At 51.8% G+C, this 17299-nt stretch overlaps 1 protein-coding gene across 1 annotated transcript in view; it reads left to right on the forward strand.

The window, feature by feature from the left end:
• Positions 1–17299, forward strand: part of unc5ca (unc-5 netrin receptor Ca) — a 76939-nt gene that overhangs the window by 55364 nt on the left and 4276 nt on the right. The window contains exons 5-16 of the mRNA XM_084690086.1: positions 1622–1802; positions 3756–3923; positions 4394–4555; positions 9300–9356; positions 11410–11601; positions 12533–12675; positions 12790–12994; positions 14355–14442; positions 14772–14940; positions 15898–16131; positions 16749–16898; positions 17248–17299. The exon at positions 17248–17299 is cut by the window's right edge and continues 113 nt beyond it. Of these exons, the coding sequence (XP_084546212.1) occupies positions 1622–1802; positions 3756–3923; positions 4394–4555; positions 9300–9356; positions 11410–11601; positions 12533–12675; positions 12790–12994; positions 14355–14442; positions 14772–14940; positions 15898–16131; positions 16749–16898; positions 17248–17299 (1801 nt within the window). The remainder of the gene's footprint in view (positions 1–1621; positions 1803–3755; positions 3924–4393; positions 4556–9299; positions 9357–11409; positions 11602–12532; positions 12676–12789; positions 12995–14354; positions 14443–14771; positions 14941–15897; positions 16132–16748; positions 16899–17247) is intronic.

Here is a 17299-nt window from a genome sequence, read left to right on the forward strand (position 1 = left end):
GGAGGCTGGAGGAGGAGGCTGGAGGAGGAGGCTGAGAGGATGAAGCTGAGAGGATGATAGGATGAGAAACACAGCTGACTGGCTACTCTCCTTCCCCTCCCTTTTTTTCTTTCTTTTCTTTTTCCATTCGATCTTACTCTCACAAGCAGACATCTCTCCCCTCCTCTCTTCTCCACTCTCCTCTCTCCTCCTCTCCCTCTCCCTCTCCTCCTCCTCTCTCCTCCTCTCCCTCTCCCTCTCCTCCTCTCCTCTCTCCTCCTCTCCTCTCTTCCTCTCTCCTCTCTTCCTCTCTCCTCTCTTCCTCTCTCCTCTCTTCCTCTCTCCTCTCTTCCTCTCTCCTCTCTCCTCCTCTCCCTCTCCTCCTCTCCCTCTCCTCCTCTCCCTCTCCTCCTCTCCTCTCTCCTCTCTCCTCCTCTCCTCTCTCCTCCTCTCCTCTCTTCCTCTCTCCTCTCCTGCTCCACCAGTAAAGTCAGTGTTAAGCCACCTCCACTGTCCTGCTGTTTCTGGGTCAAACCAGGTTTAGAGTCACACAACTGGATCACTGTTAGCCTGTGTGTGTGAGTGTGTGAGTGTGTGTGGTAGGTAGGTAAGTAGGGAGCCAAATCCCTCTGAAAAACTGACTTTTCTTTATCATAATAGTACAGCCTGACTAGCATGTCTGTGTGTGTATATTTGCCTGTCTAGGAGTGTGTGTGTGTGTTTGATTAATGCCATCTCTGAGCATCAAAGTGAGGTAGGCTTCTAGTTGTACAAATCTGTGTGTGTGTGTGTGTGTGTGTGTGTGTGTATGTGCTCACTTGCGAGCAGCACTGTATGTGTGTGTATGTGAAAGCCTGTGTGTGTGTGTTCCACAGCCCAGTGTGGAACCAACCCAACGAGGTTCCACAAGAACGCAGGAAGCGTTCCTGGCAGAACCACAGAACGGACGCGGTCGACCCAGAACACCCCTCTGTCTCACCCGCTCTGGGAGTTATCCCCAGCGCCACCAACATTTACGTGACAATTCAGACGTTTACGTGGTGGCCGTAAACCTCTCTGGAGGGGGGGATTTACGAGGGCTGGGATGTAAACAGGACACTAAGGAAATGTGATGAGTCTGGTACAGGAGCATGGCTGGTCTGTTGTCTGGCTGAAACAGGGTTCCTCAGAAGCCCAGTCTGGGTTCAGGATCTCATGGCTCGTGATGGGAACATGTTACATGAAGGTTTTGTTTGACAGATAGCATGTGAGCGTGTCACATCACGTTGTTGTGCAGTCGAAGCTTGAATTGCTTGCTGTTATTCACCTTGACTCCTCTCCCTCTCCTATCCTCTCCTCCTCTCCCCTATCTCCTCTCCTCCCCTTTTCTCCTCTCCTCCCCTCCACTCCTTTCCCCTCCTCTCCTCCCCTCCCCTCTCCTCTCCTCCTCCCCTCCTCCCCCCTCCCCTCCTCTCCTACTCTCCTCTCTCCTCCTCTCGTTCCCTCTCGTCCCCTCTCCTCCTCTCCTCCCCTCTCCTCTTCCTCTTCCCCTTCTCCTCTCCTCATCTCCTCTCCTCTCCTCTCTCCTCCTCTCGTCCCCTCTCCTCCTCCCCTCTCCTCCTCTCCTCCCCTCTCCTCCTCTCCTCTCCTCTCTCCTCCCCAGGTGGAGTGGTTGAAAAACGAGGAGGTCATCGACCCTGCAGACGACAGAAACTTCTACATCACCATTGACCACGACCTCATCATCAAACAGGCCCGCCTGTCTGACACAGCAAACTACACCTGCGTCGCTAAGAACATCGTGGCCAAGCGACGCAGCACCACGGCAACCGTCATCGTCTACGGTGAGGCTGATTGGCCTGTTGAGACCAATCTGGGTCCAATCAGGAATTAGTAACTCAAATGATGTTCCTAATTATTATCATCCTGCTTGGGATTACTTAAAAGCCCTCTTTTAATTATGCTATTGATCCAAACCACAAATACTCTCTTCCTCATCCACCTTTCATGGTGAATTATTTGCAGAATGTGTTTATACGCATCACTCTCTCTTTACAACATACGCGCACGCACACACACATACACACACAACCAGACAACCGTGATGGGAATATACATAACCAGACAAGCGGATCATATATCAGATAACCGTTCATCCAGAACAGAGCGATGTGCACAACAATGAGGTGTCCCCAACACCCTCTTCAGCCAATCAGAGGGCCCCATCTGTGCGGGGTAATGAGGCATCTCACCAGGCCAGCATGCTCTCTGTGATAGGCCTAATGTTCCCTCCTGACCCCTGACCCCAGCCAATTAAAACCCAGCCTATCCTGGCTCCACACACTCATTAGGCTGTGTGTGTGTGTGTGTGAGGGAGAGAGAGTGTGTGTGTTTGTGTGTGTGTGTGTGTGTGTGAGGGAGGGTGTGTGTGTGTGTGTGTATGTTATAAATGTCTTAACTGAAGCTTGTCCAAGGTTCCAGAACAAAGGATTCCCTGACAGCTGAACATTCTCATAGACTAGCCGTCTGTCTGAGAGTAGAGGAGAGGAGAGGAAAGGAGAAGAGAAGAGAGGAGAGGAGTAGGACAGGACAGGACAGGAGAGAGGAGAGGAGGAGAGAGGACAGGAGACAGAGAGAGAGAGAGAAAGAGAGAGAGAGAGAGAGGTAGAGGGAGAGGAGAGAGAGAGAGGAGAGAGAGAGGGAGAGGGAGAGGAGAGAGAGAGAGGAGAGAGAGAGGGAGAGGGAGAGGAGAGAGAGAGAGGAGAGAGAGAGAGGGAGAGGGAGAGGAGAGAGAGAGAGGAGAGAGAGAGGGAGAGGAAGAAGAGGAGAAAAGAGAGAGGAGAGGTCTTTGTAGTGAGTGGTGTGTTCTGATTGGGGCTGCTGCTCGCTGGAGTGTGACTAAGCTCCCAGAGAAGCCACTCAGAAAGGAAATGACCTAAATAGTCTCTACTGAGACACATGGAGACTCAGGCTGTCTCTGGGGGGTGGGGGGGGGGGGGAGACGGGAGGGAGGAAAGAGAGAAAGCCACAGGGAGGGAGAGAGGGATTGAGAGGAGAGAGGGAGGTGGAGAAATGGATGTGGGCAGTGTGAGAGGAGAAAGGGAGGTGGAGAGCGAGACACATCTGGACAAACACACACACTCTCTCTCTCTCTCTCTCTCTCTCTCTCTCTCTCTCTCTCTCTCTCTCTCTCTCTCTCAGATTGAGGTCTATAAAGGGTCATTCAGAACCAGACAGTATATCAGAGGGGTTGTAGTTCCAGACAGGTTCCAAAACTACAGATCTGACTTGCAGAGGTCTGGGTTAAGCTCTGTACCAGCTCTACAGCACGTTCTGTCCGGTGTGTGTGTGTGTGTGTGTAGTATGCTGCAGTGTGTGTGTGTGTGTGTGTGTCTGGTCCCTTAAGTGAGTGTGTAAGCCTGTAAACAGGTTTAACTAGAGGAAACAGAAGTTTGTATTATAGCTCCCTCTGAGGGTAGGATAATGGACAACGCACATGTACTTGTAACAGTAGAGGACTGCTGGGGCACACACACCAACACACACACACACACACTATCACACCGACACAGATACACCAACACAAACACACACCAACACACACGCACACTGACGCACACGCACAGAAGGAAGAATGGACTGCCATGACACGTGTCACAGCCAATAGAAACTTTGGGAAGCCACCCTTCTCTATGACGTCATTCACTTCCTGCTACAGTATGACATCACAAGCTGTCAGACAATGAAAACACCCACGCGCCATCCTTTAACTCCCCCCCGCTTTCCTGTTGCCATAGTGAACGGAGGCTGGTCGACATGGACGGAGTGGTCGCCGTGCAACAGTCGTTGTGGGCGTGGCTTCCAGAAGCGCACGCGCAGCTGCACTAACCCCGCCCCTCTGAACGGGGGCGCGCCCTGCGACGGACAGAACGTCCAGAAACTAGCCTGCTCCTCCCTCTGCACTGGTGAGGACTCTACTGTACTCTACTATACTCTACTATACTCTACTGTACTCTACTGTACTCTACTATACTAAACTAGCCTGCTCCTCCCTCTGCACTGGTGAGGACTCTACTGTACTCTACTATACTCTACTATACTAAACTAGCCTGCTCCTCCCTCTGCACTGGTGAGGAATCTACTGTACTATACTCTACTGTACTTTACTATACTAAACTAGCCTGCTCCTCCCTCTGCACTGGTGAGGACTCTACTATACTGTACTATACTATACTGTACTCTACTATACTCTAGTATACTGAACTAGCCTGCTCCTCTCTTTGCACTGGTGAGGACTTTACTATACTCTACTATAATGTACTCTACTATACTCTACTATAATGTACTCTACTATACTCTACTGTACTCTACTCTACTCTACTATGCTCTACTCTACTCTACTATGCTCTACTGTACTTTGTGTGTGTGTCTCCAGTGGATGGCGTGTGGACTGAGTGGAGCAAGTGGTCTACCTGTGGGACAGAGTGCACCCATTGGAGGAGGAGGGAGTGTAGCCCCGCCCCCAGGAATGGAGGGCTGGACTGTGAGGGGGCGGTGCTTCAGTCGCAGAACTGCACCGACGCGCTCTGCATGCAGAGTGAGTTCCCTGCCTCCTCTTCTATCCCTCTGTCCTTCTCTCCTCCTCCTCCATCCTTCCTCCCTCTTTTCTTCCCCTCCTCACTGGCTGGAGAGCACACACACACAGAGAAGCACACATGACACACACACAATAACCAACAGACAACACACTTCCGCGCTCTAGCACACACACACACCATGCACACACCGACGTCCTCCTCAGATGAGGTATGAGGTTGTCAGAGGGATTCTATGTGTATCAGTTGGTTTGGGGCTTGTGGAGTCTATGTATTAGACTCTCATGTGTTTGTACCACAGAAACACGATGTTCTGGTCACCAGTCTCTGTGTCCAGACAGCTCTGTGTCGCCCTCGTTGCTGGGACTTAACACGATAAACAGGGTTGACCAGATGTTTATTAGTAGCAGGCCTGGAATTATTTGGTAGTAAATACCTAACATGCACCTGGTGGTCGAATGAAATGGAGTGGTTGTGTTACAGAGTGACTTATGCACACTGGAGTGAAAATGTGCAGAGTTAGTTACTATAGAATACTCCTCCTAAGGTCCAGCAGGGGGTAATACTCCTCCTAAGGTTCAGCAGGGGGTAACCATGTTTCCATCCTTCCTAAGGGAACACGTGATGAAATCCACACCCACGTCCTGCAAACTGGGCTGGCGTCTCCGGCGAGATTCCGGCCCAGGGCCTTTCCCTCTCTCTCTCCCTCTCTATCTCCTTTTGTCTCTCTTTCTCTCTCCCTCTCTATCTCCCTTTGTCTCTCCCTCTCCCGTTCCCTCTCTCTCTCCCCACGTTGCCTGTCCTCTCCAGAAATACTGTCTCTGTCAATAAAGGCAGTAATGTCCCTAAAGGTGTATCTTTAAATATAATTATAATAAGGAAACCGTCACCCAGGAACCGCAGAATCCGCCTACCCAGCCTCCACACCTGTCAGCCCAGCCTCTACACTGCAGAATCCTCCGACTAAACAGACAACAGCAACTGATTACAGCGCTGCACAGTAGCATAATGGACCCAGATCCTGCAAGATTCCTGTGGATGTTTCACCTTTGTAACCAAAGACAGCGAAACAACCGATCTTCTGACATCGCTCGGAAATTGGAGCCAAAGCTATAATAATGTAAATGGTCTGGCTGTGTTTTTTGTTTTGTTTTCAAGAACAAACCAATTGTGTGTGTGTTGGCTTGCATGGAGCGCACTGCGGCTGGACAGGCTTCGCTCTGTAATTAGAGACTGGGCAACTGAGTCAAGAGGAGGAAAACTAACTGTAGAGGGAGAGACAGAGAGACCACGGGAGAGAGAGAGAGAGAGAGAGAGAGAGAGAGAGAGAGAGAGAGAGAGAGGGAGGGAGGGAGGGAGGGAGGGAGGGAGGGAGGGAGGGAGGGAGGGAGGGAGGGAGAGAGGGAGGGAGGGAGGGAGGTGGAAAGAGAGAGAAATAGAGAAAGGGAGTTGTTTCTTGCCCACACACACACACACTTGTGTATACACCAGTGGTGATCTGGTCCCTCCCAGTCCCCCCTCCCCATGGCTGAATCAGGGTTTTGCTGGTAGAAACAAGATAACCCTTGTGTTGTGATATTACCTTACTGCAGACTGCTGAAGCCTGCTCAAATGGAGCCTATTGTGAGCACTAGCGGAAATCTGTTCCTGTTTCTTACCACCCAGGGTGCGTGCGTGCGTGTTTGTGTGCGTGTATGCCTGTGTGAGTGTGCTTTTGTGTGTATGTGTAGCAGTTAAGCACCAACATTAAGCTCCTGCTTGTTGGTTTTTATTGTCATTTTTCCCCACTTTCCAGTTTGTACATAAACACGTAGATTACATCAATACAACACACACAACGTTACTCCATGACGCTTCTATATCTGTACCACCTTACACGCTAGTTATTGTGGTGTTTTGTTTAACAACACTGTCCTAGAGTAAACGCTACTGTGAAACACCAGAGAGTGTGGGAGCACCAAATTTTAATATTTTTCTAAGAAAGTCAGCGACCGGCTTCAGTATAATGCATTTTTAAGCAACCTGAATTTCCGAGTCTTGAATTTTTGGGTCAGATTTTTTTTAATTTTTTTTATGTATATTCAGATGTGAATTCGGTGTTGTTTAAATTTAAATATTAAGTATTCAATTTAAACTTTTAAAATTCAAAACATGTCACTGATTTGCTGTCGTACAAATCCTGCTGACATCCTGAATATTTGGACCAGAGTGACTGTCAAGCTCGTGGGAGCAACTTCCGGGTCACAACACAAATCTATGCAAAATTGAGAAAGAATATTTCCACACACTATTTTACTTCCCGATTTCAATGTTTAAGCACATCAAAGAAAATCAGATAACGGGTCGTTTTTTCGTTTTCCGTTTACTATTATGAAAAATAAATAAACAGAAAACGGGTCGCTTTCCGTTTTTTCTTCCTTCCTATTTCTAAATGGTAATCAGGGAACAGCTCGTTTCCCGATTTTGGTTTTCTAATTTTAAAACGAAAATCCATTGGCCGCAAAGTACACGGGCGTGCTGGTGTGGCTAGTTGGCGTGGCTAGTCTTTCAAAATTGTAAATGGAGGCTTTGACTCGTCCCCGTTGTTATGGTTACTTCTTTGTATCGACGCAAATGTTTCATCGCGGAGTGATTTTTTTTTGGAGTGAAAAGTCAGAATGGGTTGTTGTCAGATAATTCAACTCATGGAACTCTCGTCAAATCAGAAACAGCTATTTAAGTCGAAAAAAAACAAATTGTTTTATAATTCTGTATATTTTACATAAGTATGCATACTCATCTTATATTGCATAGATACAGCTCACAACCGTGAGATGCACCTGGCAATCGTTTGCATTAATAAGATCACATGACCAATATCACCAGTCCAGATAACTGAATCAACGAATAGATCTAATTTTTTTACAACTACATTCGAATACTAAATTCTGATGGCTGCAGAGGTGTCCATTATCGGGTGATAACGGACACCTACTGCAGCAAAACTGTCCCGGCATGACCTCACTCTCGGTTAGTAAGTAGTTAAAATTGTAGGAGTTATAGGCAGTATACGTTTGAGTGATTAATAGCAGGTTAATACTCGCCTGGCGCGTGTGTCGTGCTGGACTGGTCATCCACTGTTGGTGGCTGTCCGGCACCCCAGCAAGGATTGACGTTGTTTCTGTCTGGGGTTGGAAATAGTAACAAGGTAGTACAGAAGTTGAGGGCTTGATGTCTGTAATTGACTGTTCTCAGACAACAACCTACGGACTCTCTCTTCTCTCCCCCCCCCCCCCTCCTCTTACAATTCCTCTTCATCCCCTCCCTCCAACCTCTTTCTCAAAATTGTTCCCATTATAGTCTAAAATCCAGCATGAGCCCTCTTTTCTCTTTTTTGTTCTGGATTTGAAGAGATATTGTGTCGCTTTTTTTTAAAAAGCATTCTCATAAAACATCGATCTTTCTGGAAGGACAGATGAAGAGTACTATCACAGAAAACGTTTTTTTCCTGAGGAACAACAGGCTGGAGAAAATATCCACCTCCCTCCCTCCCTCCCTCCCTCCCTCCCTCCCTCCCTCCCTCCCTCCCTCCCTCCCTCCCTCCCTCCCTCCCTCCCTCCCTCCCTCCCTCCCTCCCTCCCTCCCTCCCTCCCTCCCTCCCTCCCTCCCTCCCTCCCTCCCTCCCTCCCTCCCTCCCTCCCTCCCTCCCTCCCTCCCTCCCTCCCTCCCTCCCTCCCACTCTTGTTCTGGGAGATGGAGACCTGCAGAGTCAGGAAACGTTCCTAGATCGGTCCCCCTGCCCCCATCCCAAACTTCTGATGTTCCGGAAAGGTTTCTCACAAATAGGTCTTGTGTTTTGGGAGCTGCGTTTAATGAAGTCACGCCCGGCACATGAACACATATGAGTGGTCAGCTGTTATTGTAGTGGTTTTCCCATTTTGACGCCTGATGTTTTGTTCTGTGTAGAAATTGAAGGAGAGGATGGATAGATAGCGTGGGAGGCACCCCGAGGACCTAGCTTTGGGCCTCTAATCACACCTGGGTAGATGGGTACATTGAAAACTTTACTCAGATGTGCTGTCTCAGCGAACAAGTGTCTTATCTAGACACGCACCGGAACACTCGCTTCCATCCCAGAATCCCTTCTGTTTCCCTTCCCTCTCTGATTCTTTCCTTCAATCTCTTTCAAGTAGTTTTTCACTTTACCTTTCTTTCTCTCTTGTTTGTACTTTCCTCTATTTGTTTTTCTTGGGTGTTTGCTATGTACGATGTGTGTCATCTATTGGGTGTTTGCTATGTATGATGTGTGTCATCTATTGGGTGTTTGCTATGTATGATGTGTGTCATCTATTGGGTGTTTGCTATGTACGATGTGTGTCATCTATTGGGTGTTTGCTATGTACGATGTGTGTCATCTATTGGGTGTTTGCTATGTACGATGTGTGTCATCTATTGGGTGTTTGCTATGTACGATGTGTGTCATCTATTGGGTGTTTGGACCTGTGTCACTGTCATCTGATCCATGTTGTTATCATTAGTTCTGGTTGGTTCCATCTTCATTTGAGTTTAATTCCATCCCTTTTTCTCTCCCATCTTCTGTTTCCTCTTTGACCCCTCCCTCCCTCCCTCCCTCCCTCCCTCCCTCCCTCCCTCCCTCCCTCCCTCCCTCCCTCCCTCCCTCCCTCCCTCCCTCCCTCCCTCCCTCCCTCCCTCCCTCCCTCCCTCCCTCCCTCCCTCCCTCCCTCCCTCTCTACCCTGCCTCTCAAGGTTCATTGTTTCAGATGTCTACTGAGTCTAAAGACAGGCCTGGTGTGGGATTTACATGTGAGTCTTACATTGTTTTATTTTGTGTTTGTTCTAATGTGTCCAGTCAGCCTTAGATCTTCCCTCTCCTCTCTCCTTTCCTCTTCTCCCTCCTCCTGGTGCAGCTCCTCTCGGTTAGGTAATCAAACCTTGTTGTCCTCATCCTCCCTTAATTAGGACACAGGCGGTCGATAAGATCAATCAGGTTCTCTGTCTTTCTCCCCTCTCCCCCTCTCTGTATCTCTCCCCCTCTCGGTATCTCTCTCCCTCTCTGTATCTCTCCCCCTCTCGGTATCTCTCTCCCTCTCGGTGTCTCTCTCCCTCTCGGTGTCTCTCCCCCTCTCGGTGTCTCTCTCCCTCTCGGTGTCTCTCTCCCTCTCGGTGTCTCTCCCCCTCTCGGTGTCTCTCCCCCTCTCTGTCATTCTCCCCCTCTCTCTCTCTTTTCTCTCCATCTGTTCCCTGGATGGTATCTGTGTTTCAGGAGGAACAAGAAGCTAGTGGCTTGTGATAGATGTCTCTGTTCAGAGCAGCAGAACATGAACACTTAACACTAGCACGGTCCTGGTTCTGGTCTGGTCCTGGTTCTGGTCTGGTCCTGGTTCTGTTCTGGTCCTGGTTCTGGTCTGGTCCTGGTTCTGGTCCTGGTCCAGGTCCTGGTCCTGGTCCTGGTCCTGGTCCTGGTCCTGGTTCTGTTCTGGTCCTGGTTCTGGTCTGGTCCTAGTTCTGGTCCTGGTTCTGGTCTGGTCCTGGTCCTAGTTCTGGTCCTGGTCCTGGTTCTGGTCCTGGTCCTGGTTCGGTCCTGGTCCTGGTCCTGGTTCTGGTCCTGGTCCTGGTCCTGGTCCTGGTCCTGGTTCTGTTCTGGTCCTGGTTCTGGTTCTGGTCTGGTCCTGGTTCTGGTCTGGTCCTGGTTCCGTTCCGTTCTGGTCCTGACAGGTGTTGAGGGTCACGTTTGATCGCTGGGTCAACATGCTGGCTGAGGGTCATAAGAGATGGTGTTTATTGCCCCCTGGTGTCTTCTTCCAAAAGTAAAGAATCTTCAAACTTACACACGCGTTCACACACACCTACACACAACACAAACCCTCTAGTCATCTTTTCAATTAAAAGTGCAAGATAGAGCAACGAGAATTAAATATTTAACTTTCTCCATTGTTCATCTGTTCTGCCATGAAACTTGCAGCCAAATGGCAGAAAGATGTCAGAGGTCTCATGAAATAATTAACATCCTCGCTGGCACAGGAAGTAACATGATCAGCTCTCACGCATCTCCTCTCCCCTCCTCCTCTCCCCTCCTCATCTCCTCCCCCTCCTCCTCTCCCTCCTCCTCTCCTTTCCCCCTCTCTTCCTGCTGATTGCATCCAAGCCTCTCTCGTCTTCTCTGGAGTTTTCTTTAGATCATTTTGTGTGTTGATCAGCAGATCTGCAGTCACTCTGAACACCTTCAGTAATGTCTATAGTCATATTTATCTACCTCTCCCCTTCTCTCTGACCCCCCTCTCTCCCTCTTTCTCTCTGGCCCCCCCTCTCTCTCTGACCCTCTCTCTCTCTGACCCCCCCTCTCTCTCTGACCCCATCTCTCTCTCTGACCCCCTCTCTCTCTCTGACCCCATCTCTCTCTCTGACCCCCTCTCTCTCTGACCCTCTCTCTCTCTCTGACCCCCCCTCTCTCTCTGACCCCATCTCTCTCTGACCCCCTCTCTCTCTCTGACCCTCTCTCTCTCTCTGACCCTCTCTCTCTCTCTCTCTCTCTCTGACCCCCTCTCTCTCTCTCCCCCTCTCTCTCTCTCTGACCCCCCCTCTCTCTCTGACCCTCTCTCTCTCTCTCTCTCTCTCTCTCTCTGACCCCCTCTCTCTCTCTGACCCCCTCTCTCTCTCTGACCCCCCCTCTCTCTCTGACCCCCTCTCTCTCTCTGACCCCCCCTCTCTCTCTGACCCTCTCTCTCTCTCTCTCTCTGACCCCCTCTCTCTCTCTCTCTCTCTGACCCCCTCTCTCTCTCTGACCCTCTCTCTCTCTCTCTGACCCCCTCTCTCTCTCCCCCTCTCTCTCTCTCTGACCCCCCTCTCCCTCCCCCAGCGGCGCCCAGCTCAGACGACCTGGCTCTCTACGTGGGCGTGGTGATCGCAGTGATCATGTGTCTGGTGATCTCTGTCATCGTGGCGCTCCTCGTCTACAGGAAGACGCACCGAGACTTCCGCTCTGACATCACCAACGGCTCCGCCCTCAACGGAGGGTTCCAGGCTGTCAACATCAAGACAGCTCGCTCAGGTGTGTGTGTGTGGTGGGGAGTGTGTGTGTGTGTGTGTGGGGGGGGAGTGTGTGTGTGTGTGGGGGGGGGGGAGTGTGTGTGTGTGTGTGTGGGGGGGGGGAGTGTTATCAGGTGTGTATTGGGGGGAGGGGCAGGTGATTAAAGCCCCCCTGTGCAGACTGCTTCATCTCGCGCGCACACACACACACATATCTCATCAACACTGAGCAATTATGTTTCTGATTCTCTCTCTCCATCTGCTTGTGTCTGTTCTCTTCTGGTTGTTAATTACATTTCAGCAGGAGGGGAGATTGTAGAAAAAATCATTCTGACTAGAGAATAGGGAGGGAGGGAGGGAGGGAGGGAGGGAGGGAGGGAGGGAGGGAGGGAGGGAGGGAGGGAGGGAGGGAGGGAGGGAGGGAGGGAGGGAGGGAGGGAGGGAGGGAGGGAGGGAGGGAATGAGGGAGGGGAATTAATGTAGAGGGAGAGAGAAAGAGATAGTTTGTGTGTGTAGCATGCGTACCTGCGTGTGTGTGAAGTGCTCCTCTCCAGGTTGACTCCATGGCACACCAGTCACTATAACAGGTGACAGCAGCTTGACCTCTGTCTCTAACCTTCATCTGACTGGTGTGTGTGTGTGTGTGTGTAACGTGGGAGTATTAATAGTCAGCTAGTAGTAATGGCTACTTTTGACTTCAGTACATGTCAGAGCCCACACATCCTTACTTTAACTTAAGTGAAAAGGTGTAGTCAGTCCACTTTACCAGAGTCTTATTAAAGCATCTCTACTTCCAGTGAAGGATGTGTGTACTTTTGCCATCTCTGCTCAGGGGTATAGCTCACGTAACTACAGATCAAAATGTTGCAAGTTCAAATCCTCTGCTCTGGATAACTGTGTCAGCTAAAGGAATCCTGACCTCAGACCCTCGTGACCTCTGACTCCTTGTGCAGCTGACCTCCTGGCCGCGCCCCCTGACCTCACCAACGCGGCGGCCATGTACCGCGGCCCAGTCTACGCCCTCCACGATGTCTCCGACAAGATCCCCATGACAACCTCCCCCCTCCTGGACCCCCTCCCCAACCTGAAGATCAAGGTAGGGGGAGAGTGGGGGCAGGAGAGGAGGAAGGATGGGGAGGAGGAAGGGAAGGGGAGAGAAGAGAGGAGAGCCAAGTATATTGACCCCCTTCCCCCTCTCCCCCTCCCCCAGGTGTATAATTCGTCAGGCCTGGTGACCCCCCAGGATGACCTGGGGGGGGACTTCAGCTCCAAGTTGTCCCCCAAACAGAGCCAGTCCCTGCAGGACAGCGAGCCCAGCCAGAGGGAGCAGACCCTGGCTCGCACCCGGGACCCCAGCTGCACCGCCCATGGCTCCTTCAACACCCTGGGGGGACACCTCATCATCCCAAACTCTGGTGAGACACTCATCCGTCTCTCTGTCTCTCCTCCCTCTCTCTCTCCTCTCCCTCTCTCCCTCTCATCCCTCCCTCCCTCTCTCCTCTCCTCCCACTCTCCTCCCTCTCTTCCTCTCCTCCCTCCCTCTCTCCTCTCCTCTCCTCCCACTCTACTCTCCTCTCTCTCTCTCCTCTCCTCCCTTTCCTCTCCCCCTCTCTCTCCTCTCCTCTCCTCTCCTCTCTCTCTCTGTCTCTCTCTCTCTCCTGTCCTCCCTCCCTCTCTCCTCTCCTCTCTCTCTCTCTCCCCCTCTCTCTCCTCTCCTCCCTTTCCTCTCTCTCTCTCTCTCTCTCCTCTCCTCCCTTTCCTCTCCCCCTCTCTCTCCTCTCCTCCCTTTCCTCTCCCCCTCTCTCTCCTCTCTCTCTCTCCTCTCCTCCCTTTCCTCTCCCCCTCTCTCTCCTCTCTCTCTCTCCTCTCCTCCCTTTCCTCTCCCCCTCTCTCTCCTCTCTCTCTCTCCTCTCTCTCTCTCCTCTCCTCCCTTTCCTCTCCCCCTCTCTCTCCTCTCTCTCTCTCTCCTCTCCTCCCTTTCCTCTCCCCCTCTCTCTCCTCTCCTCCCTTTCCTCTCCCCCTCTCTCTCCTCTCTATCTCTCCTCTCTCTCTCTCCTCTCCTCCCTTTCCTCTCCCCCTCTCTCTCCTCTCTCTCCCTCTCTCCTCTCCTCCTCTCTCTCCTCTCCTCCCTTTCCTCTCCCCCTCTCTCTCCACTCCTCTTTTCACATCAGTATATCCCCCTCTGTTATCCAGGTGTCTTCTCTCCACTAATGATCTCCTCTGTTCGTCTCCATACTTCCTCCTGCTGTCCTCCTCACCTCTGCATCCCCCCACCTCCTCACCTCTCCGAGCTCAGAGGAGCTAAATCTCCTTCTATCCCTCTAAATCCCCAGGGCTTGGGGTTAGGCTAGCGGCAAGCATCACTCTCTCTGTACTTCTCTCTCCCTCCTCTCTTCCCTGGCTTCTCCTGGCTTCTCCTCCCTCCCTCCCTCCCTCCCTCCCTCCCTCCCTCCCTCCCTCCCTCCCTCCCTCCCTCCCTCCCTCCCTCCCTCCCTCCCTCCCTCCCTCCCTCCCTCCCTCCCTCCCTCCCTCCCTCCCTCCCTCCCTCCCTCCCTCCCTCCCTCCCTCCCTCCCTCCCTCTCCTCCTACACCCCCCCCACCCTGTTCAATTGTATTGTGAAGACAAGGACTGCTCTGCCATGGGGGTGGGGGGGAGTAGATGGTTTCCTACACACACTCTCTCTCAATATAAGGACGTAGAAGTTCATCAATACTTCTTGTATACTTTCTATGCACTGACGCTCTCCCCCTCCCCCCCCCTCCTCCTCCCCCCAGGGGTGAGTTTGTTGGTGCCAGCGGGGGCGGTGCCTCAGGGGCGTGTCTACGAGCTGTATGTGACGCTGCACAGGAAGGACAGCATGAGGTGAGACACACTCTCCTCCTCCTCTCTTCCCCTCCTCTCCTCCACCTCTCTCCTCCCCTCCTCCTCTCTTCCCCTCCTTTCCTCCACCTCTCTCCTTCCCTCCTTTCCTTCCCTCTCCTCCTCTCCTTTCCTCCCCTCCACCTCCTTTCTCCTCTCCTCCTCTCTCCTCCCCTCTCCTCCTCTCCTCCTCCTCTCTCCTCCCCTCCCCTCCTCTCTTCTCCTCCACTCCCCTTCTCTTCTCCCCTTCTCTCCCCTCTCCACCAGTTATCTATCAGCCTAAACCTGACAGTTACCCCCCTGTGTGTGTGTGTGTGTGTGTGTGCCTCCAGGCCCCTGGTGGACGACACCCAGACAGTCCTCAGTCCGGTGGTGAGCTGTGGGCCCCCAGGTGCTCTCCTGACTCGCCCCCTCATCCTCACCATGCACCACTCCGCCCACGCCCCTGACCCTGACTGGCTGATGCAGCTGCGCGCTCAGCTCACCCACAGCCAATGGGAGGTGAGCACGGGAGAGTCCCGGTCAATGGGGATCGAGATGGTCGCACCGGGCAAATAGGAGGGCTGAGGAGTTCAGGAAGTGGGTTTTGGCAGCCAGTGGAGGCTGAGGGATGTGAGGGTGAAGATGGAGAGAAGGAGGAGGTAGAAGGGGTTTAGCTGTGTGTCTGACAGGCTGAACCCTTTGAACAGTGTAATTATCCTCCTTTCATCCATCTATACCAGTCCTCCATCTCTCCCAGATCCTCTCCTTCCTTCCTCCTCTCCCTCCCTCCCTCCCTCCCTCCCTCCCTCCCTCCCTCCCTCCCTCCCTCCCTCCCTCCCTCCCTCCCTCCCTCCCTCCCTCCCTCCCTCCCTCCCTCCCTCCCTCCCTCCCTCCCTCCCTCCCTCCCTCCCCATCTCTCAGCAAGTAAAGACTACCACTGAGGACTGTGTCTGTTTGTACTGTGTGTGTGTGTGTGGTGTGTGTGTGTGGTGTGTGTGTGTGTGCGTGGTGTGTGTGTGTGTGCGTGGTGTGTGGTGTGTGTGTGTGTGTGGTGTGTGTGTGTGTGGTGTGTGTGTGTGGTGTGTGTGTGTAGTGTGTGTGTGTGTGGTGTGTGTGTGTGTGTGGTGTGTGTGTGTGTGGTGTGTGTGTGCGTGGTGTGTGTGTGGTGTGTGTGTGCGTGGTGTGTGTGTGCGTGGTGTGTGTGTGTGTGGTAAGGCTGTCTACAGACGTCAGTGTGAATGTCCCTGGACTCTTCTTTCATTCTTATCACTCTGGAACACAACGTTTCACTATGTACACTATAGAGAGAGAGGGAGAGGGAGAGGGAGAGAAAGAGAGAGAGAGGATTGAGGTTAGTCTAATGACAAAGATTACGACAAGACATAACAAATGCCATTAAACTGACCTTTACGACTGTGTGTCTGGTGTGTGTGTGTGGTGTGTGGTGTGTGTGTGTGGTGTCTGGTGTGTGTCCAGGACGTGGTGGTGGTGGGGGAGGAAGACTTCACCACGCCCTGCTACGTCCAGATGGACGAGGAGGCGTGTCACATCCTCACAGAGACACTGGGGACCTACTGCCTGATTGGCCAGTCGGTTACCAAGACGGCGGCCAAGCGAATCAAGCTGGCTGTGTTTGGACCGGTGTCCAGCACCACCCTGGACTACCACATCAGAGTGTACTGTCTGGACGATACACAGGACGCTCTGAAGGTAGGAGGGAGGGAGGGATATATTATACTACCTATATATGTAGTGTAATAATACAATTATAGAGATATATCTTGGTTTCAAAGGGAATCCTTAGTGTGTGTGTGTGTGTGTGTGTGTGTGAGTGTGTTAGACGATACTGTACTGTGGTGAGGCTTGGGCTTGGTCTTAGTGAGAGACACAGCAGTGGATATAGAAGCTTAGGTTCAAATCCCAGTGGACTAGACTGTACCACGCTCTGGCTTGTGTAATGGAGCTGGTTCAATCCTCTCCCCTCATGCACTGCATTACAGCACTGCATTACAGCACTGCATTACAGCACTGCATTACAGCACTGCATTACAGCACTGCATTACAGCACTGCATTACAGCACTGCATTACAGCACTGCATTACAGCACTGCATTACAGCACTGCATTACAGCACTGCATTACAGCACTGCATTACAGCACTGCATTACAGCACTGCAATATGGGCTGCCGTCCTTCCACTGGCCTACTGAGCCAAACAGAATCACTCTGAATCCATACGGATGGATGGAGAGACCATCTCCCAGGTACATTTAACCCCACCTCTCTTACCACCCCTCTCTCTACTCCCCGCCTCCCTCCCTCCCCCAGGAGGTGCTGCAGATGGAGACCCAGATAGGAGGGAAGCTGCTGGACGAACCAAAGACGCTGCACTTCAAAGACAGCAGCCACAACCTGCGCCTGTCTATCCATGACGTCCCTCACACACTGTGGAAGAGCAAGCTGCTAGCCAAGTATCAGGTACGGAACACACACACACAGCCACACAAACACACGTACTGTGATACAAACTCTCTTTTCACTAACCACGCATATATATTTATTTAAACTGATTGATTGATTAATTGAACAAAATCGAATTTCTATGTGTGTGAATGGATCATCTAACCTTGTGTCTGTGTGTCTGTGTGTGTGTGTGTGTGTGTGTGTGTCTGTGTGTGTGTCTGTGTGTGTGTCTGTGTGTGTGTGTCTGTGTGTGTGTGTGTCTGTGTGTGTGTGTGTGTGTGTCTCTGCCTGTGTCTGTGTGTGTGTGTGTGTGTGTCTCTGCCTGTGTGTGTGTGTGTGTGTGTGTCTCTGCCTGTGTGTGCAGGAGATCCCCTTCCAGCAGGTGTGGCGTGGCAGTCAGAGGAATCTTCACTGCA

Source organism: Hypomesus nipponensis, chromosome 24, assembly GCF_054491055.1.
Source record: "Hypomesus nipponensis isolate SF chromosome 24, ASM5449105v1, whole genome shotgun sequence".
NCBI lineage: Eukaryota > Metazoa > Chordata > Actinopteri > Osmeriformes > Osmeridae > Hypomesus > Hypomesus nipponensis.